Genomic DNA, 15,881 nt, shown 5'->3' with positions numbered 1-15,881 from the left:
TGTGGGGACAGGACCCAGGGCGCAGGGACACCCCGTGCCCTTGCAGTGGGCACCCTCTGAAACGGCACCCGGCCAGCACCCACAGTGCCCCTGGCATTGCTCCAAGCACCAACGGTGCCCCACAGCACCTCACCCGGCACCCACAGTGCCCCATGGGTGCCCATGGCCACGGTCCCGCTCTGCCTCCTGCCCCGGGCGCTGGCAGTGCCCACAGGAGTGTGGGGTAAACCCCGGGGCGGGGGGGTCCGGGCAGGGGGCCGGGGGCCTTGCCATGACGCCTGGGCTGTCTGCCAGGGCTCATCCGTCCCTGCCGGGCGCCACAAAGGCCGGCTTTTGTGCTCGCCCTGTGGCTCCTTGGCCCATGGCCAGTGCCGGGGGTGGCTGGCAGGGGTGGGAGCCGCCACACTCCATAAAACCCCCAGGGCTGGGACACACCGTGCCCAGCCCTTGGCATGGAGAGCCAGCGGCTGTCCTCCTACGGCCGGCGCTTCGGCTCAGCCGCCTCGGCACGCCGGGGGCTCCCCACCAGCCCCCCGGGCCGGCCCCGCGTCCTCAGCGCGCAGCCGGGCCTCCGCTGGGCCGCCCGCCCCGGGCCGGGCAGGATGGACTTCTCGCTGGCCGAGGCGCTCAACTCGGAGTTCAGGGAGACGCGCACCAACGAGAAGGTGGAGATGATGGAGCTCAACGACCGCTTCGCCAGCTACATCGAGAAGGTTCGGCTCCTGGAGCAGCAGAACAAGATGCTGGTGCTGGAGCTGAACCAGGTGCGGGACCAGGAGCCTTCGCACCTGGCCGACGTCTACCAGGAGGAGCTGCGCGACCTGCGGCGCCACGTGGAGCAGCTGGCCACCGCCAAGGCCCGCGTGGAGATCGAGAGGGACAACCTGGCTGAGGACCTCGGAAACCTTCGGCAAAAGTAAGGTGCTGCCCTGCTTGGGGTTGTCCTGGGGGCCAGGGCGGTGACTGGGACCAGGGGGGCCACCAGGACCAGGTTGTCCCCAGGGATCAAGGTACCCATTGGGGCTGGTACCAGGGTGGCCACCAGGACCAAGGTGGCTACTGAGGCTGAGCTGGGGGCTGGCAGGGCTCTGGGCACAGGTGGTGGGGATGAGGGCACAGGGAACGTGCTGAGGGTGCAGGGCTGGGATGGCCACATGCAGGGAGCACGTGTGGCACAGGGCGAAACGTGAGGGACACATGTGTGGCGTGGGGGACATGGGGACGGGGCAGGAGGACGGCGGGGTGGGCACAGGCAGCACCCCGGCACTGCAGGGACCCAAGGGTGGTGCATCCACGGGGCTGAGCTGCAAATGGCCACGGCAAGTAACGAGTAACGGTGCCCAAGTAATGGTGCCCAACGAGTAACGGTGCCTGTCTGCGACACTGCAGGCTACAGGAGGAGGTGACCCTGCGGCTGGAGGCCGAGAGCACCCTGGCTGCATTCAGACAGGTGAGGGCGAGGGCCGGATCCTGTCCGCATGCTGCCAGCCCCGGGGCATGAGCGGGGCCAGGCTCAGCACCCCCCAGCACCGGGGCTCCTGGTGGGACCAGGCAGGACTGGGATGGGGACAAGTGGGGCTGAGGGGTGCGGGGGTGCAGCGCCCTGAGCCCACCCTGGGGACCTTCCTTCCTGTCCTGTTCTGCGTGGTGGCAGGACGTCGATGCCGCCGCCCTGGCTCGCCTCGACCTGGAGCGCCGCGTGGGGTCCCTGCAGGACGAGCTGGCCTTCCTCAGGAAGGTGCATGAGGAGGTAACGCCACCACTGACACCGCTGCCATGCTGTGGGGGAACCGGGGATGGGGAGGGGGCTCCGTGCTGACCCCCGGTGCCCCGCAGGAGCTGCGGGAGCTGCAGGAGCAGCTGGCCCGGCACCGGGTGCACGTCGAGGTGGACACCAGCAAGCCGGACCTGACGGCCGCCCTGCGCGACATCCGCACCCAGTACGAGGCCATGGCCGCCAGCAACATGCAGGAGACTGAGGAGTGGTACAAGTCCAAGGTGTGGGGTGGGACCTGCCTGCCGGGCGGGTGCCATCCCCCTCCCGGGATGTCACCTTCTTGGGGAGGGGGTCAGCCTCTCCCGGGGCTGGGTGACTCTGCAGGGTGGTGGCACCGGGGGGTTGGCATCCCTGCTGTCCCCGCTCATGTCCCGTGTCCTGGTTTGGGCCCCGGGGGAGCAGGGATATGTCCCCGTTGGTGAGTCACAGTCCCTAGAGAGGTGTTTGCAGTGACGGGTCCCACAGGCACTGTCTCATAGGAGCAGCGACGTGTCCCCAGTGACATCCCGCACCACCATCCCTCCCTCCTGCAAAAGCAGGGACATGTCCCCTGTAACACCTCCCATCAGGGATGCATCCCACGTCCACCATCCCACCACCCCAAGGGACCAGGGACGTGCCTCCATGAGGTGCCAGCAGGGGCGTGTCCCACACCCACTGTCCCGTCATCCCATGGTAGCAGGGACATGTCCCCAGTGGCACATGGCATGGGGGACATGCCCCACCTGCACTGTCCCACCACCCTGCAGGAGCAGGGACATTCCCCCTGCTCCCATGTCACCGTGGCCACGTCCCTCCTGTGGGAGCAGGGACAGCTCCCCCTGGCATGTGCCACTGGGGCCGTGCCCCTCCCATGGAGGAGAGCAGGGTCATGTCCCCGTGCCATGTGCCACGAGGACGCCGTCCCTGCCCCATGCCCCTGCCCCATGGCACGTCCCCCCCCCCCAGTTCACAGACCTGACGGACGCAGCCGCCCGGCACGCGGAGGCCCTACGCGCGGCCAAGCAGGAGGCCAACGAGTACCGGCGCCAGCTCCAGGCCCTCACCTGCGACCTGGAGGCCCTGCGGGGTTCGGTAGGTGCCAGCCGGGAGGGGGGGAAAAGAGGGGGACACGGCCTCGGGCAGGGGCCACCACCACGGGGATGCTGCTGGGGAGCTCTGCCCGGGGCTGGGGGCACGGGCAGTGGCCAGGGGTGGGAGCTGGGTGGGTACCGTGGGGAGCCCCTCGCTCCTGGAAGGAGGCGGCCGCTGAGGGCACCGCGTCCCCTCGCGGCCCCCAGAACGAGTCCCTGGAGAGGCAGCTGCGGGAGCTGGAGGAGCGCTACGCGCTGGAGACCGCCGGCTACCAGGACACGGTGGTGCGGCTGGAGGAGGACATCCGCAGCCTCAAGGAGGAGATGGCGCGGCACCTGCAGGAGTACCAGGACCTGCTCAACGTCAAGCTGGCCCTAGACATCGAGATCGCCACGTACCGCAAGCTGCTGGAGGGCGAGGAGAGCAGGTGATGGCAGAGCAGGGCCTCATCCTGCCCCGAACCATCCCCACGTCCTCCTGGTCCCTCTGCGAGTGGGGAGCAGCCCCCAGCCCTCCTGCCCCAGCCCTGGGCAGAGCAGAGCTGCTGTGTGGGGCTGTGTGGGGCGGTGGGGACCTGATGCTCTCCCCGACGCCCCCGTTGCTCCCGCAGGATCACCATCCCTGTGCAGACCTTCTCCAACCTGCAGATCCGAGGTGGGCAGGATGGTGGTGCTGTGAGTGGGGTGTGAGGCCGGGAGGGCCTGGGGGCTCCGTGGGAGGAGGTATCATCCTGGCCAGCCCTGCCCCATCCAGAAGGAGTGGGACGTTTTCCTCCGAATCTTAAGGAACGAGGACTCCAGGGTCTTGTCCCTGGCACCAACCTGCTGCCAGGTCCCTGTGCCATGGGGGTCCCCCAGGATGGAGGGGAGGAGTGTGCCATGGCTGCGTCCCCAAGGCCAACCACGTCCCCCATGCCAACTGTCCCCCCAGGGTCAACCCTGTCGCCAAGGCCAACCACATCCCAAAGCTATCCACATCCCAAAGCCCCAAGACCAGTCCTGTCCCCAGTGCCAGCTGTGTCCCCAAGGCCAACCACAACCTGAAGCCAGTCATGTCCCCAGTGCCAACCATGTCCCCAGGACCATCTACGTCCCTGAGGCTGATCACGTCCCCAGGGCTGCTCACTGCCATGGATTGGGGTTTTCCTGCCCAGCATGTTCCCTTTGGGCCCCCCCACTTGTGCATGGGTATAGGGGCCACATGCGGGACACTGGGTCACTGCCATGTCCTGCCTGCGTCCCCCAGAGACCAGCCTGGACACCAAATCCCTGTCGGAAGCTCACCTGAAGAGGACCATCGTGGTCAAAACTGTGGAGACCAGAGATGGAGAGGTGGGAAGTCCTCATCCATGCCTCCCACGCTGCTTCCCCTCCATCCCTGCCTCCCCGCAGGGTGTCCCCCAAGGGGATGCTCATCATGCAGGTGGGGCCGCCATCCCTCAGCCCCATGAGCAGCTTGGGCAGGGAGCCTGGTGGCTCCAGACCATGGTGGAGCTGAGCCTGGCAGCTCTTAGAGAAAACTATCCCCATCCCTGTCCCTGTCCCCAAGGTCGTTCAGAGCCCAGGAAGGCTCAGGAGGGGAGGAGGGCCCGAGCTGGGGTGACAGTCCCTCTCCGTCTGCCTCCAGGTGATCAAGGAGTCCAAGCAGGAGCACAAGGAGGTGGCATAGAGCGGGCGAGCCGCAGCAGCCGCGCTTGTAGCCGTAGCCCCGTAGGTGCTGTCCGATGCTGCGAGGGACCCCGGTGACCGGGTGGGAGCTGCGGGATGAGGTGGGGATGCTCTGGGGGGCACCTCCCTCCTGCCCACCCTCACCTCTCCCACCACCCCTGGACCCCCTGCTTGGGGCCGGGCGCTGCGTGGGGAGGGGACTGGAGACACGGGGTGAGGCGAGCGGTACTGGGCAGAGCCCGGTCCCACAGCACAGCAGAGCTGGCATTTTGGGGGCCATGCCAAGCGTGCGACCTGGGTCTCTGGCTCGCCGACGTCTGTCAAGGAAGTCCATCCTGTTTCGATCTCTGCATGCCAGTTGGAAAAGGCAATGGTGCAAAGAGCATCTCTCCCTGCATCCCACCCCGCTGCCCACTCTCTGGTCCAGGAGGCCGCCCTGAATCTGCCCCTGTGTCCAGGCCCTGAGCATCCCAGGGGGGCTGGAGGGGGCAAGGTACCAGCTGGCCAGGGGCGTTTTCCCATCCCTGAGCATTGGGTGGGCTTAGCCAAGAGGCACGGGCAGGAGGAGGAGGAGGATGGAGCCGCACAGGGAGGCAGGGTTCTGCTGGGATGGTGTGAAAGGGTGATGGAGTGGAGATAACGAGGGGTGCCTGCGGGTGTGGGGGGGTTGTGGGGCTGGAGAAGTGATGGGCACAGCAGGCTGGGTGGCCTCATTCAGTTTTCCAGGACACAGAGCCATGGGGCTGTCCCAGCCCCGAGTGGGTGCCCCCACCAAGGTGCCCCCATCAGCACGGTGGAGGAAACAGTCCCGAGGGGCTTGTGGCCAGGGGGGACCCACGGCCGTGTGCTTGGCCCCTCACCTGGGGGGGCCCCATGCAGGTGAAAGTGGAGATGAGGGGAGTGAGGACAGCAGGAGGAGGAGAAAGAGGAAGAGGAGAAGGAGGAGGAGGAGGGTGTTGGGGCACCCATGGGTGCTCTCAGAACAGGAGGTGCCTCCTGTGACCCAGGAGTTCTGGGGGAGGACAGGCAGCCCTCCCTGTTCTCCCTGTCCCAACCAGCTCACAGTATGAGTCCCACCACCGCAGCGAGCCAGGGCTGCCTGGGTCAAGCCCTGGCCGTGCAGGAGCCTGAGCCCAGCTCCTGCATGAGAGGGGCTTGGCAGAAATTCCCTGTTCCGGGGCTCCATGTGGCCTTGCCCCCCCCGATGCGTCCTCCCTTGCTTCCCCTGCCCAGACCAGCACATGCCACCCAGTTGGGGCCATCACCCAGCCCAGTGCTCACCCACAGCCCCCATCCCCAACCTTTGATTTAACCACTACCAGGAGCAAAACCTGCCCCACTGCCACCTAACATAGGAGCAACCACCCAGCAGCACTTCTCGTACCCCATAAGCCCGTAGGGATGAGCACGTGGAATGCCACTCAGTTGCCATCCTCCCTTACCCCCCTTTGTCCGCTGTGTCTCCCAGCTCTGTGAAAAATTAATGTCCTAATGTCTGCGGCAGCACGAGATGAGAAATAAAGCTTACACAAGTGCTACTTCAATAGTTGTACCGCAAGCTGCCTCTCCGCGCCATCCCCTGCCCCAGCCACAGGACAAGCTGCCAGTGCCATGGGTTATTCGGGATTAGCCAGGGGGACCCCAGAGGGGTCCTTTGGGAGCCCAAACCCACTGCTGGCAGCTTCCTTGTGGGGGATGAAGGCTCAGTCCTGAACCCCAGGGCCAACGCATTTGGCCATTTGTGTGTGGTTTGGACACATGCAAGGGCTTGTGGCATGGTGCAGGGATAACCCCCAAAGCCAGCAGTGTGGCAGGAGAGATCCCCTTCCCTTGAGGGAGGGAGGGGAAGCACAGACCTCTTCTGGGGTCTTCAGCAGCAAACCCAGCGTGAACCCAGGCTGCCACTCCTGGGGAGCCTCAGGTGCCAGCTGTTTCACTGAGGACCAGTGGTTAATTCCTAATGACCTCGTGAAGGGCTGGCGAGGATGGGTTGTGTTGGCAAGCAGCAGGAAATGCTGTGGGTGAGTGGGGATTATAGGGGGGCATTGGGAATTTGGGAGCCCCAGCCTGGCCCTGGGTGGAAGGATGTGGCCAGTGCACGTAGGCTGGATATAGCCACCAGAGAGGGTGCCACGAGACCCTGCACGCCAGGAAAGCAGCTCAGGGGCTGAGCACTGCGAGACCCTCAGTGCAGCCTGGCCACCCGGACAGCTGGCTTCTCCGGGGAAAGCTGAAGTCCTCAGGTCACCTCCTTGGCAAAAGGACCAGAGATGAGCCCAGCGGGGAAGTCGTGCTCTACGCTGAGGAGCAAACAAGAGGCCACTTAAACGCTGCACAGATGCCATCCTCGTTGGAGGACATCTTTTGCAACACATAAATAACGGCTAATAAAAAGCCAAATATCTCACAGGTCCATGCTGAGTTGGGCGAATTCAAACATCACACCACCACCACCAAAACAAAACACAAACAGGAAAATTTCTAAAGATATCCTCTGTTTTCATCTGGATTTTTTTTTCCTTCAAAAGTATAAATGTTTAAACTCAAATTTTTAAAGACAGGTTTGCTCCAGCTAAGGATCTCAAACAAACACTGAATGTTTTGAAATGTTGGCAGTCGAAGTTTTCAGCAATGAAAAGAACTAAAAAAAAAATAAATAAATCTAAGAAAAGCCAGAATTAATTGGAGTAAAACAGTTTGGTGGATTACAGTGGACTCTTAGAAAAACAGCCCTAATAAATCACTGATGTGGTTTGAGAACTCTGTAGTGCTTGGCAAGAAAATACTGCAACAACTCCAAGTATTTATTCAAAAAGGATTATATTGAGCTTAAAAGGCTACCGCAAACCTGCATAGGGGGCCAGGAACAGCCCGTGGTGGTGTGAAACCCCCTCCTGTCCCACCAAGCCGTACCGCCCAGCAGCACAGGGACTTTTCCGTCTCAGTCCTCACTGCTGCGCTCTCGACCCAAAATGGAGGATGAGTGGGCGCTGGCAGCATTTCGATCCCATTTATTTCTAATGGTCAAAACATTATAAATTTCTCATGAAATGATGGTCAAAGGTGTAGGAGTGACCTGTTGGGGCTGAATGGGGACGCTACGTCCTCACGGGACACCTGAACACCTGCCGGCAGCAGCGGCACACGTGGATGCCGACGAAGATGGCGCTGATGAGGACGTAGCTCGTGCTGATGGCCTTGATGGCATAGATCGTCTCGGGATCGTCGAGCGTCCGTCTGCGCTGGCGCTGGTGGCCCACGCTGAGCCGGAAGCCGGCCACCAGCTGGCCCTCCCGCCAGCAGAAGTAGGTGCCTCTGTCACTGAACTGGACCCGCTGGATGTGCAGGTGGTTTCCGTGGTCGATGAAGACCCGCATGCTCTGGTTGACACCCACAAGAAAGTGGGAGCGATAGAGCCGGACAGAGTCCTTGTCCCAGGCCACGGCGTGCTCGGGCCGGGCTCCTGGGCAGGCGATGATCAGATCTCTTCCTACTGGATGCTTGTGGAACTGCGTGGGGACGTGGGGCAGCCAGGGCTTCTGGCCCAGCTTGTAAATTACGTTGGAGATGGCCTGCACCCCTTCCTGGGGGTCCTGCTCCTTCACGCAGGGGGCCAGGCAGCTTCGAATGGCCACCTCGGGCCTCCAGCGGCGGCCGCGGCGCTGAAGACGCATGGAGATGGCCCTGGAGCCGCAGGAGGTGACGTTGGGCAGGGCAGTGCGGTAGCGGGGGTGCAGCTTGGCGCTCCGCATGTAGCACAGCCCGATCCGCCGCTGCTCGCCCCTCACACCGCAGCGGTCGCATTTGGTCCAGTCCCAGAAGGTGGTGAAGAGGCTGAAGAGCTTCCCTGTGTAGTCGTCCTGGACATGCTCGCCTCTGTCGACAAAAGCCACCGTGATGTGCTTGGTTGGCTGCACGTCCACGTCGTAGCCGTAGAAGAAGTCCCCTTTCTTAGTGCCGCACAGGTAGAGGCCCGAGTCTGTCACTTGGGCCCGGAAGACGATGAGACTGAACATCCGGATGCTGAAACGCTTCAGCACGTTGCTGCCCACGTGGATATGGCCCGAGTCAAGAACCACGTTGCCAGCAAAGTCCGTCAGGACCGTGGTTTCCTTGCTTCCCATGGTCTTCTGGAAGTACCAGACGACGTTAGAGACCTCCTCGGGCTTGCAGTTGCAAGGGAGCTCAAAGGTCATGTCGGCCAGGTAAGCGGCGTTGTCAAACATCAGGAAAGCAGGACAAACCATTCGCTTGAATATATCTTCTTTCTCCTCAATCGCAAAAGAGTGGAGCACATCTACCATGCAGAGGAGAAGTACAGCTCTTGGCAGCCCGGTCTCCATCACGCCCAGCAGCCTCTGCCGTCAGCAGGATGAACCCAGCCACCACGTCCTCAGTGTGGCGCGGGGTTGGAGGTGTCGGCACCAAGGCAGGAACCAGGGCGCACACACCACCTGCTCACCAGGGATGGGGCTTGTAAGAGACTTTGGAAGGTGGACACCCAGCCTGTGGCTGACAGCAGGGATCAAACAGCAGTCGAAATCTCTCATCCCAGAGTAACAGCTGCTGGGAACCACTTGCAAGCATCTGTTGTTGCAGCAGAGAATGTTAGTCCTGCCCTGCAGCAGCCCGTCTCTGTCTGGGACATGGCCTGTCCCTGTCCCCGTGTGTCAGGGACGTGGACTCTAGAATGTTTCCAGCTGCTCTAGAGTGCACCGTGCCACTAGGCAACGAGCAGAGATCGCTCGTGTAGCATGGCTGCAGAGGCAAAATGCAGCCTGCATGGTGGGAAGAAGGGAACCGCTGCTGTTTTCTTGAAAGAAGTAAACGTTAAGGGTTGCACCAACTCTTCTGAGCACAGTGATCATGGAGAACCTCCCCTGACGGCAGCTGACCTCTGTAGGCCAGAATCAGAGGTGACAAACACGGTATTTAGACTTCTGCATCCTCCCTGTTGGCTGTCCAAGTGTTTGTGTGCCGAAGACCCACCACACAGGCAATGTTTGAGACTCCCCCTCTTGGAGCGATCGAGGGAGGCTTTTCATTCACATCCTCCTTGCCTTGGCTGATGCTGGAACCAACCCTGGAGGCTTAAATGCATCTCTCCTATGGTATAAGTGAGTTATTTGCTCCCCACTGACTCTGGCCAGACCTTCAGTTTAGGTTCTGGCACTTCCTGGTCAAACCATGACTGCTTGGGAAACTGATTCCAGCCAGTCCAACAGCCCTTCCCCCTGCTGACATTCACACAATCACTCCTTCGAGGAGGAGCTCAGTGCTTGTGCCTGCATTTCATTTCTCCTGAGTCTTCTCACCAAACAACAGGGATTTTGCTTTTCCCCAAGTGGTGGGGATGCAGCAGGATGTGAGTGCAAGCCCTGAGCCACAGGACTGCTGAAAGCACTGGGGGTGTTCCCACCACAACTGAAGCTGCGGCTAGCGCAGGCTGTCGTACCAGGGCCATTCCTGCATCAACATCCTGCATCCCGACCATGGGACCATCCAGGATCTTTCCGTTTTGTTTGAGATATCAGCACTTGGCTTTCTGTTAGCCATCAGGTTTGCAAGTGTTGTGCAAAGGAATGGCACCTACAGCAGACTGCAGGGACACACGTGTCCCCATGGTTGATGCCACAAAGCCTGAAATTAGGGGCTTAGTGGTTTCTACAGAGGCAGTGGGAGAGGGTGAGCTGTAGTCAGCCAGGGGTGACTCTACCTTTTTCTCCTCTACCTGGGTTTTCAAAAAGAATGGACCTGGTAGTTGTTTCTGAGCTGAACTCAAGGCAGTCTGAGCAGTGTAACATGCACTGGGCTCCTCAGCACACTTGGGAGAAGCTTGAGGATCTTCCCAGACCAGAAATAAAAGTGAACTTGGTGGGTAGGTGTTGAGCTGTACAACGTGAACGTCTTCCTGAATCCTGCAGCCTAAACAGAAAGGCCAGTCAGTTTGGACACAATATTTGGCAGCACTGGAGAGTCTCTTTGTTGGACTGATGTTTGTCAGTTCCTTTTAAATTTAAATCTACGTAGATTTTAGGCAAACCATATAGTGTCCAAGATCATAGAACAATATCTCAGAGATTTACCCCATGGCCTACTTAAAATAGATGTTGGATCAGCCCCAGGTATATCACCTCGCACAGTATTTCCACTCCCATCAGCCTAATTTCAGCAGCTGCATGGTTAAGCGTGAAGTGCCACTGATTACATTTCTTAAATCCTGAGTGACAATGGACAGAGATGGAAAAAGGAAGGAAATACTTGCATTTTGGCCTCTCCTTCATAAATGCCTTCCTAATTTTTCTTTCTCTTGTTTGTTCTCCCCATCTAAGAGATTCTCACAGAATTGTCCTGTGAGGACACTGCCCCAGAGATCACAACGTACACAGAGTCCTTTCTGTAACTAACTTTTATTTGGCAGAACTATTGCTCTGGGTGGCTCCCAGGTACAGGGAAACGTACAGCAATGCTCCAGAAGTATCTGAGTTATTCTTAACTGTCTCACACAGTATCTGACGCCAAAGCCAAGCCATAAGGCCCTTTTCCACTCTGCTTCTGCATGACCCTGCTGCTTCTGCTCCTTCAGCTGACTTGGTAACATTTCATGAGCTCCATCATTATCCTTTCCTCGGCTTCGTTTTGCAAGCTGGTGTCTGTGAGGTGGATTTCGCTCTCTGCTTTGCAGCTGGCTGGGCCACTAAGGTGGCCAGGGGTCCAATAATCCCTGCTCATGCTCTGCAGCTTCCTAAACAAATCCCTGGTGCTCTCCTTCTCCGACTCACTCAGAAGATCCATGTTTAACCCAAAGCGCTTGGTGCCAGAAAGGCTCTGTAAGATCTGAAGGACAGCATCTCTGTCTTCGTGACAGATGTTCTCTGCCAGCACAGCAAGGAATTCACCCAGGAGGCCAAAACCCAAGTCAGCCTGAAAGATTCTGCCCAAGGCCTTCCCTTCGAGCTTAAGCAAAAGCTGGTATTTTTCTTTTCCGCTTTTTAAGCATCTGCGCCAATCTCGGTAAAATTCGGCAGAGGTTCCAGGCAGTTGATCCAGCTCCTGAAGGAAAAAAATAATCGTCAAGTTCTTTCTGTTTTGTTCCCACTTGACGATTTTTATTCCCCCCTCATCAATCTGTGGGTGTGTCTGACAGATGCTTTTAATACAGGCTTTGATAGCACAAAGGGCTGCGTAAAGCTTGTGAGGTAGCAAAACATGCAGAAAGATGAAGAAATAGCAGGTTCATCAAGCCCAAAAGAAAACAGAGAACTTAAGAGGAAAATAAAGGAAGAATAGGTGAGACCTGAAACACAGTGTAGATGAACACAGACCATCAGTGGAGTAATCTAAGCCCTAACCAGAACCAAACACACTAAACACTCTCCTGGAACTGCGGTAGTTCAGCAAAAGCCTGTCTCCATCTTGAGCATCAAGAGGCAAATCAAGCAGGTGAGCAGATAAAAGATAAGGGGCATAAAACCCACAAAATACACTGACGACTCTAACGTACTGTCTTGTAACATACTGCATTCATACAAGCCTCGGACTAGAAGAGAGAGCCAAGCTCAATGTGGCATCTCAGATAAAAGGAAATCCTGTTTTATACAATATGTAATTGAACTGCTGAACTCATCACTGCTGACTTCACTGACGCAGACTGAAGAAGGATTAAAATGTTTAGGCTTTTACACAGATAGTGAGAACAAGGCACAGCAACATCAGGCTGTGTCTAAACACAAAATGCAGAAGCCCTGGAGATCTGAGCCCAAGGACTAATGGGATTAGGAACAGAGTTTGCTCTGGGGAGATCTCTGCTCACTCCAAGCAAATACAAAGCTGCCTAGAAGAGCTGCAAAAGGATGTCATAATAAACAGGCAAATGAAATTCACTGTCAAAAAATTCATGCAATGCTTGTGAGAAACATCCATGCAAAACATCTCTGGCTAGGGAAACGTCCAGTGACAGACTCCACTGTAGCTCCCATCAAGCAGGTGAGTCTCCTGTCATTGTGTCACTGGGCTAGCAGGAGTCACCACAGATATTCTTTTGAAGACATCAGCTCATTCTCAGCAGCAGTCAAAATGGCAAAGCCAATATTGGGAGCTAATAGGAAAGCAACTGAAAATAAAACAGAATTATTGTTTTATATCTCTATAAATCCAGTGGGTGCCTGAGCCTTGGATGCTGACTGCAGCTGGGCTCCTCTTATGCATAAGAGATAACCCAGCACCAGAGAAGAGAAGGGAAACAAAGGCAATGGAAGCATAAAACGCCTTCCATACCAGAAGACATTCAACTAACCAGGACTCTCCAGCTTGGAAAAAGTCTGCTGAAGGGGGCAGGAAAGACATCAGTCAAATCACAAACGGCCTGGATATAAAAGGTTTTGTCACCGTTTCCCACAACCGAAGAACTAAGGGGAGCACCCAATGAACCCATCAGGCAGCAGGTTTAGAACAAAACAGCACTTTTCTGTATCATGCATAATTAAACCGTGGGGTGAAAAAGAATTGGCTGCATTCACAGAAGATGCGTTATCTGCATCTATTAAACGTGATGATCCAGATGCACAGCCTGGCTCTCGGGCTCTAAACTGCAGCCAGCTGGAGGAGTGCGGTCAAGGGAGGGCACTCTTCCCCAAGAATCTGTTACTGGCCACCGGCAGAGGCAGGGTATTGGGAGCTCTGGTCCGACGCTGTACAGCTGGTCCTAGATTCCCACAGGGTTGAAGCAGCCTTTCCTTGGAGCAGCTGGTGCACGCCCTTACCAGCCACAAAGCAGGGGCCAAGACTGAGCCCTGCGATTATCTAACTCCAGTGTTCCTGGGGATTTTGAGGGCTTGTTCACAGGCAGAAATAATTCTGAATAATTCTTGTGCTTTAAACTAATACTCAAATTATTTTGGAGTAATTTTTAGATGCGGACAAAGTCCCGGGAAGCGTCTCCCTTACCTGGGGTATCTCCACGTCACCGGCTTGCTGGCCCTTCGTGTGGCCTGCACAAGGGTTCCACAGCACGTTTCTCTTGTTCCCCATTTTGTCCTTTTTCTCTAGAGGCTTCAGGTGTGATGCCAGCACGATGTCCCTGCAGGCAACAGGAAGGGGACAGAAGACCAAAAACTTTGAGGCTGCACCCCTCCGCAGTGCCTCCTGCGAGGCAGGCCATTTCCGAGCTTGTGCCACACATAGCAAACAAGACCAGCATTTACTTAAGATCACGAAGCATCAGAGAGGGATCAGAGGAAAAGAAAATACAGCACGTGGGACACTTGGCAGGCACATCCTCCTCACACGCTCTGCATTAATCCAGCCATCAGGCCCGGCGAGGCAGGAATTGCCCCGCAGGCTGGACTGCTGCTGAGCACCGTGGTTCCTGCCCGACACGGGCAGGGCGCTGCCAGCTCCACCCAGCAGCTCCTGCCAGAGCCAGGGCCCAAGGAACTGGCAGGACACTCTTTTTCTCCTGCTTTTTTCTTATGGTACTCTGAAGCTTTTGTGGCTTTGGGACCTCCACAGGAAAGACCCTACATTCCTACGGGCCCTAAGGATTGTTTTGTAGCTTGGACAGGTACTTGTCTGTGGATTCATTTGAATTCAGCATCTTACTACACTGATGCCTACGACTACCTCCAGCAGCCAGGACCCAGTGGCTCACTTCGTTCTTCTCATCCCATGGGATGAACATCTGAGCCCACAGCCCTCGCAGCAACCAGCGGGAGATCTTTGAAGGGGTCCAGGTCCCTGCTGCTACACCGGCAGCCTTCGCTGGTGAAGATGCTGCACCCACAGCGAGGAGCTGCTCCGCCGCCTCCCTCGGATGGCTTCTAGCTGCTAACGCTACAGTTGCATTGCAGATTTTCTATACTGAGCAGGAGTGTGATCTTTGATCGTGCTCTAGCAGCTACACTGACAAAACTGCAGCAGGGAATCCTTTTACAGGGACTGGGGAGAAAGCAACAGGAAAAAATGCCATAAATGCCATTTTAAACTTTTTCCCTTTCACAGATCCGATAGCGTGACCAAATTCCAGCAGGATGAGGCCGTGAATGCAATTTGCTCCACTCCTGGATAAGCCTGGTCAGAGCCCTGGATCTGTCTGCAGATCTTTCTGCATATGTCAAGGGATGGGGACTTGTGCAAGGAGGGCATTAGGAGCACTGCTCCTCCAGGGAGCATCCCCGGATCATAAATCTGTTCCCAAACTGCCTCGGACAGGGCGATGATGGGTTCGGGAGCAAGAACGCGCCGAGCTGGGTGTGTGGGGACGCGCACTGCCCTGTCCTTCCACACCACCACCACCGACTGGGGCTGCAGAAGCCAGAGGGGAGGACAGGAGGTCAGGAAGGGCTGCCAGGGGCTGCGCTGCACCAGGGAAAGCATCGCAGTGGGGTAAACCCAACGCCTTCGGGTGGCTGGTTTTCCACAGACCAGTGCCTTGGACTTGGCACAACGCTGGTGACAGCGAGTCGGCAAGAGACTTCTAGGCTGGGACAGCTGAGATCTTAGCAGGCAGAAGTTAAGCTGCCAATTTTTTCAGCCGACTTTAAACCCGACCAGTTCTGTCAGCTCAGCGCTTTGTGTCATGGGGACCACAGAGTTTTCAAGCACCCTGGGAACCCTGAAGTCAGGTTTAGTGCACCGTCAAGCCATGCTCATAGCCACCCAGGGCATAAAGCGCATACAGGGAGCTCGGGAGCGAAGGGTGCCTTTTGGAGCCCTTTGGAACAAGGTGTGAGCTCAGAAGCAGCTGGGTGACCCCATCAGCGTGTGGTGAGTTTACATCTGTATTGCAAGAAGTCTGAAAATTCACCACCGCCCCCGGGGGCTGCGTCAGCGCCGTGTCCAGAGCACCCAGCACCAAGGGGAGCCTCTGTGGTGCAGAGGGAGACATGACACGACCCCCGTGGTGCCGAGGCCAGGGACCGTAGCTGACGGTGCTAACGAATCTCCACGGGGTACGGAACGATTCGAATCCTCCCTCAAGGTGTCCTGGGGATGGCCACGTGCGGGGCCAGCCCTCGGCCGGACCTGAACTCCTCGTAGGAGGCGACCCGCTGGCGCACGGCGCGGAACTTGGCGCTGTCCTCCCTCGCGTGCTTCTCGTCGGCCGCCAGCGCCGCCCGCAGCTCCTCGTGCAGCGCGCCCAGGTCGAGGGCTCCGTCCGCCTCCATCGCCCTGCGGCTGCCGGCCCGGGGCTGTGCGGTAACGCGGCACCCAGAGGGCGCAGGGAGCTCCTGTCGCGACAGCCCCGCCGGGCTGCGCACCCCGGCACCCTCGCTCCTGTCGCGACGGCCCCGCCGCCCCGGCCGCGCTCGCTCCCGTTGCCATAGCGCCCGGCCGCGTGGCGCCAGGCCCCGGCGGGGCTGCCC

General features: G+C 58.2%; 3 protein-coding genes across 3 annotated transcripts; 1 reads left to right on the top strand and 2 right to left on the bottom strand.

Moving 5' to 3' along the window:
- Positions 1-422: 422 nt before the first annotated feature.
- Positions 423-6,062, top strand: GFAP (glial fibrillary acidic protein). The gene is made up of 9 exons (XM_080565113.1): positions 423-916; positions 1,390-1,450; positions 1,655-1,750; positions 1,837-1,998; positions 2,726-2,851; positions 3,058-3,278; positions 3,462-3,505; positions 4,097-4,182; positions 4,478-6,062. Exons 1-9 carry the CDS (start codon positions 453-455, stop codon positions 4,517-4,519), a joined length of 1,302 nt encoding a protein of 433 aa, XP_080421239.1. The 5' UTR covers positions 423-452; the 3' UTR covers positions 4,520-6,062.
- Positions 6,063-7,104: 1,042 nt separating this feature from the next.
- On the bottom strand, positions 7,105-9,149 carry FAM187A (family with sequence similarity 187 member A). Its single transcript, XM_080565061.1, has one exon. The coding sequence runs from the start codon at positions 8,859-8,861 to the stop codon at positions 7,617-7,619; it is 1,245 nt and encodes a 414-aa protein (XP_080421187.1). The 5' UTR covers positions 8,862-9,149; the 3' UTR covers positions 7,105-7,616.
- Positions 9,150-10,913: 1,764 nt separating this feature from the next.
- DNAAF19 (dynein axonemal assembly factor 19) lies at positions 10,914-15,848 on the bottom strand. Its single transcript, XM_080565068.1, has 3 exons — positions 15,541-15,848; positions 13,465-13,597; positions 10,914-11,571 (listed from the first exon to the last, which is right to left on the bottom strand). The coding sequence occupies exons 1-3, from the start codon at positions 15,681-15,683 to the stop codon at positions 11,101-11,103; spliced, it is 747 nt and encodes a 248-aa protein (XP_080421194.1). The 5' UTR covers positions 15,684-15,848; the 3' UTR covers positions 10,914-11,100.
- Positions 15,849-15,881: the final 33 nt, after the last annotated feature.

Source organism: Anser brachyrhynchus (genome assembly GCF_964034855.1).
Source record: "Anser brachyrhynchus genome assembly, chromosome: 22".
Classification (NCBI taxonomy): domain Eukaryota; kingdom Metazoa; phylum Chordata; class Aves; order Anseriformes; family Anatidae; genus Anser; species Anser brachyrhynchus.
Note: the sequence above shows the minus strand (reverse complement) of the source record. Positions and strands in the feature narration are given on the sequence as shown.

Coding starts and splice junctions, on each gene's coding strand:
- GFAP (XM_080565113.1), top strand. CDS start 453: ATGGAGAGCCAGCGGCTGTCCTCCTACGGCCGGCGCTTCGGCTCAGCC. Junction 1,999..2,725: donor AGGAGTGGTACAAGTCCAAG/GTGTGGGGTGGG, acceptor CCCCCCCCCCAG/TTCACAGACCTGACGGACGC. Junction 3,279..3,461: donor CTGGAGGGCGAGGAGAGCAG/GTGATGGCAGAG, acceptor TTGCTCCCGCAG/GATCACCATCCCTGTGCAGA.
- FAM187A (XM_080565061.1), bottom strand. CDS start 8,861: ATGGAGACCGGGCTGCCAAGAGCTGTACTTCTCCTCTGCATGGTAGAT.
- DNAAF19 (XM_080565068.1), bottom strand. CDS start 15,683: ATGGAGGCGGACGGAGCCCTCGACCTGGGCGCGCTGCACGAGGAGCTG. Junction 13,598..15,540: donor GCCTCCTACGAGGAGTTCAG/GTCCGGCCGAGG, acceptor TGTTGCCTGCAG/GGACATCGTGCTGGCATCAC. Junction 11,572..13,464: donor GTGACGTGGAGATACCCCAG/GTAAGGGAGACG, acceptor TTTTTCCTTCAG/GAGCTGGATCAACTGCCTGG.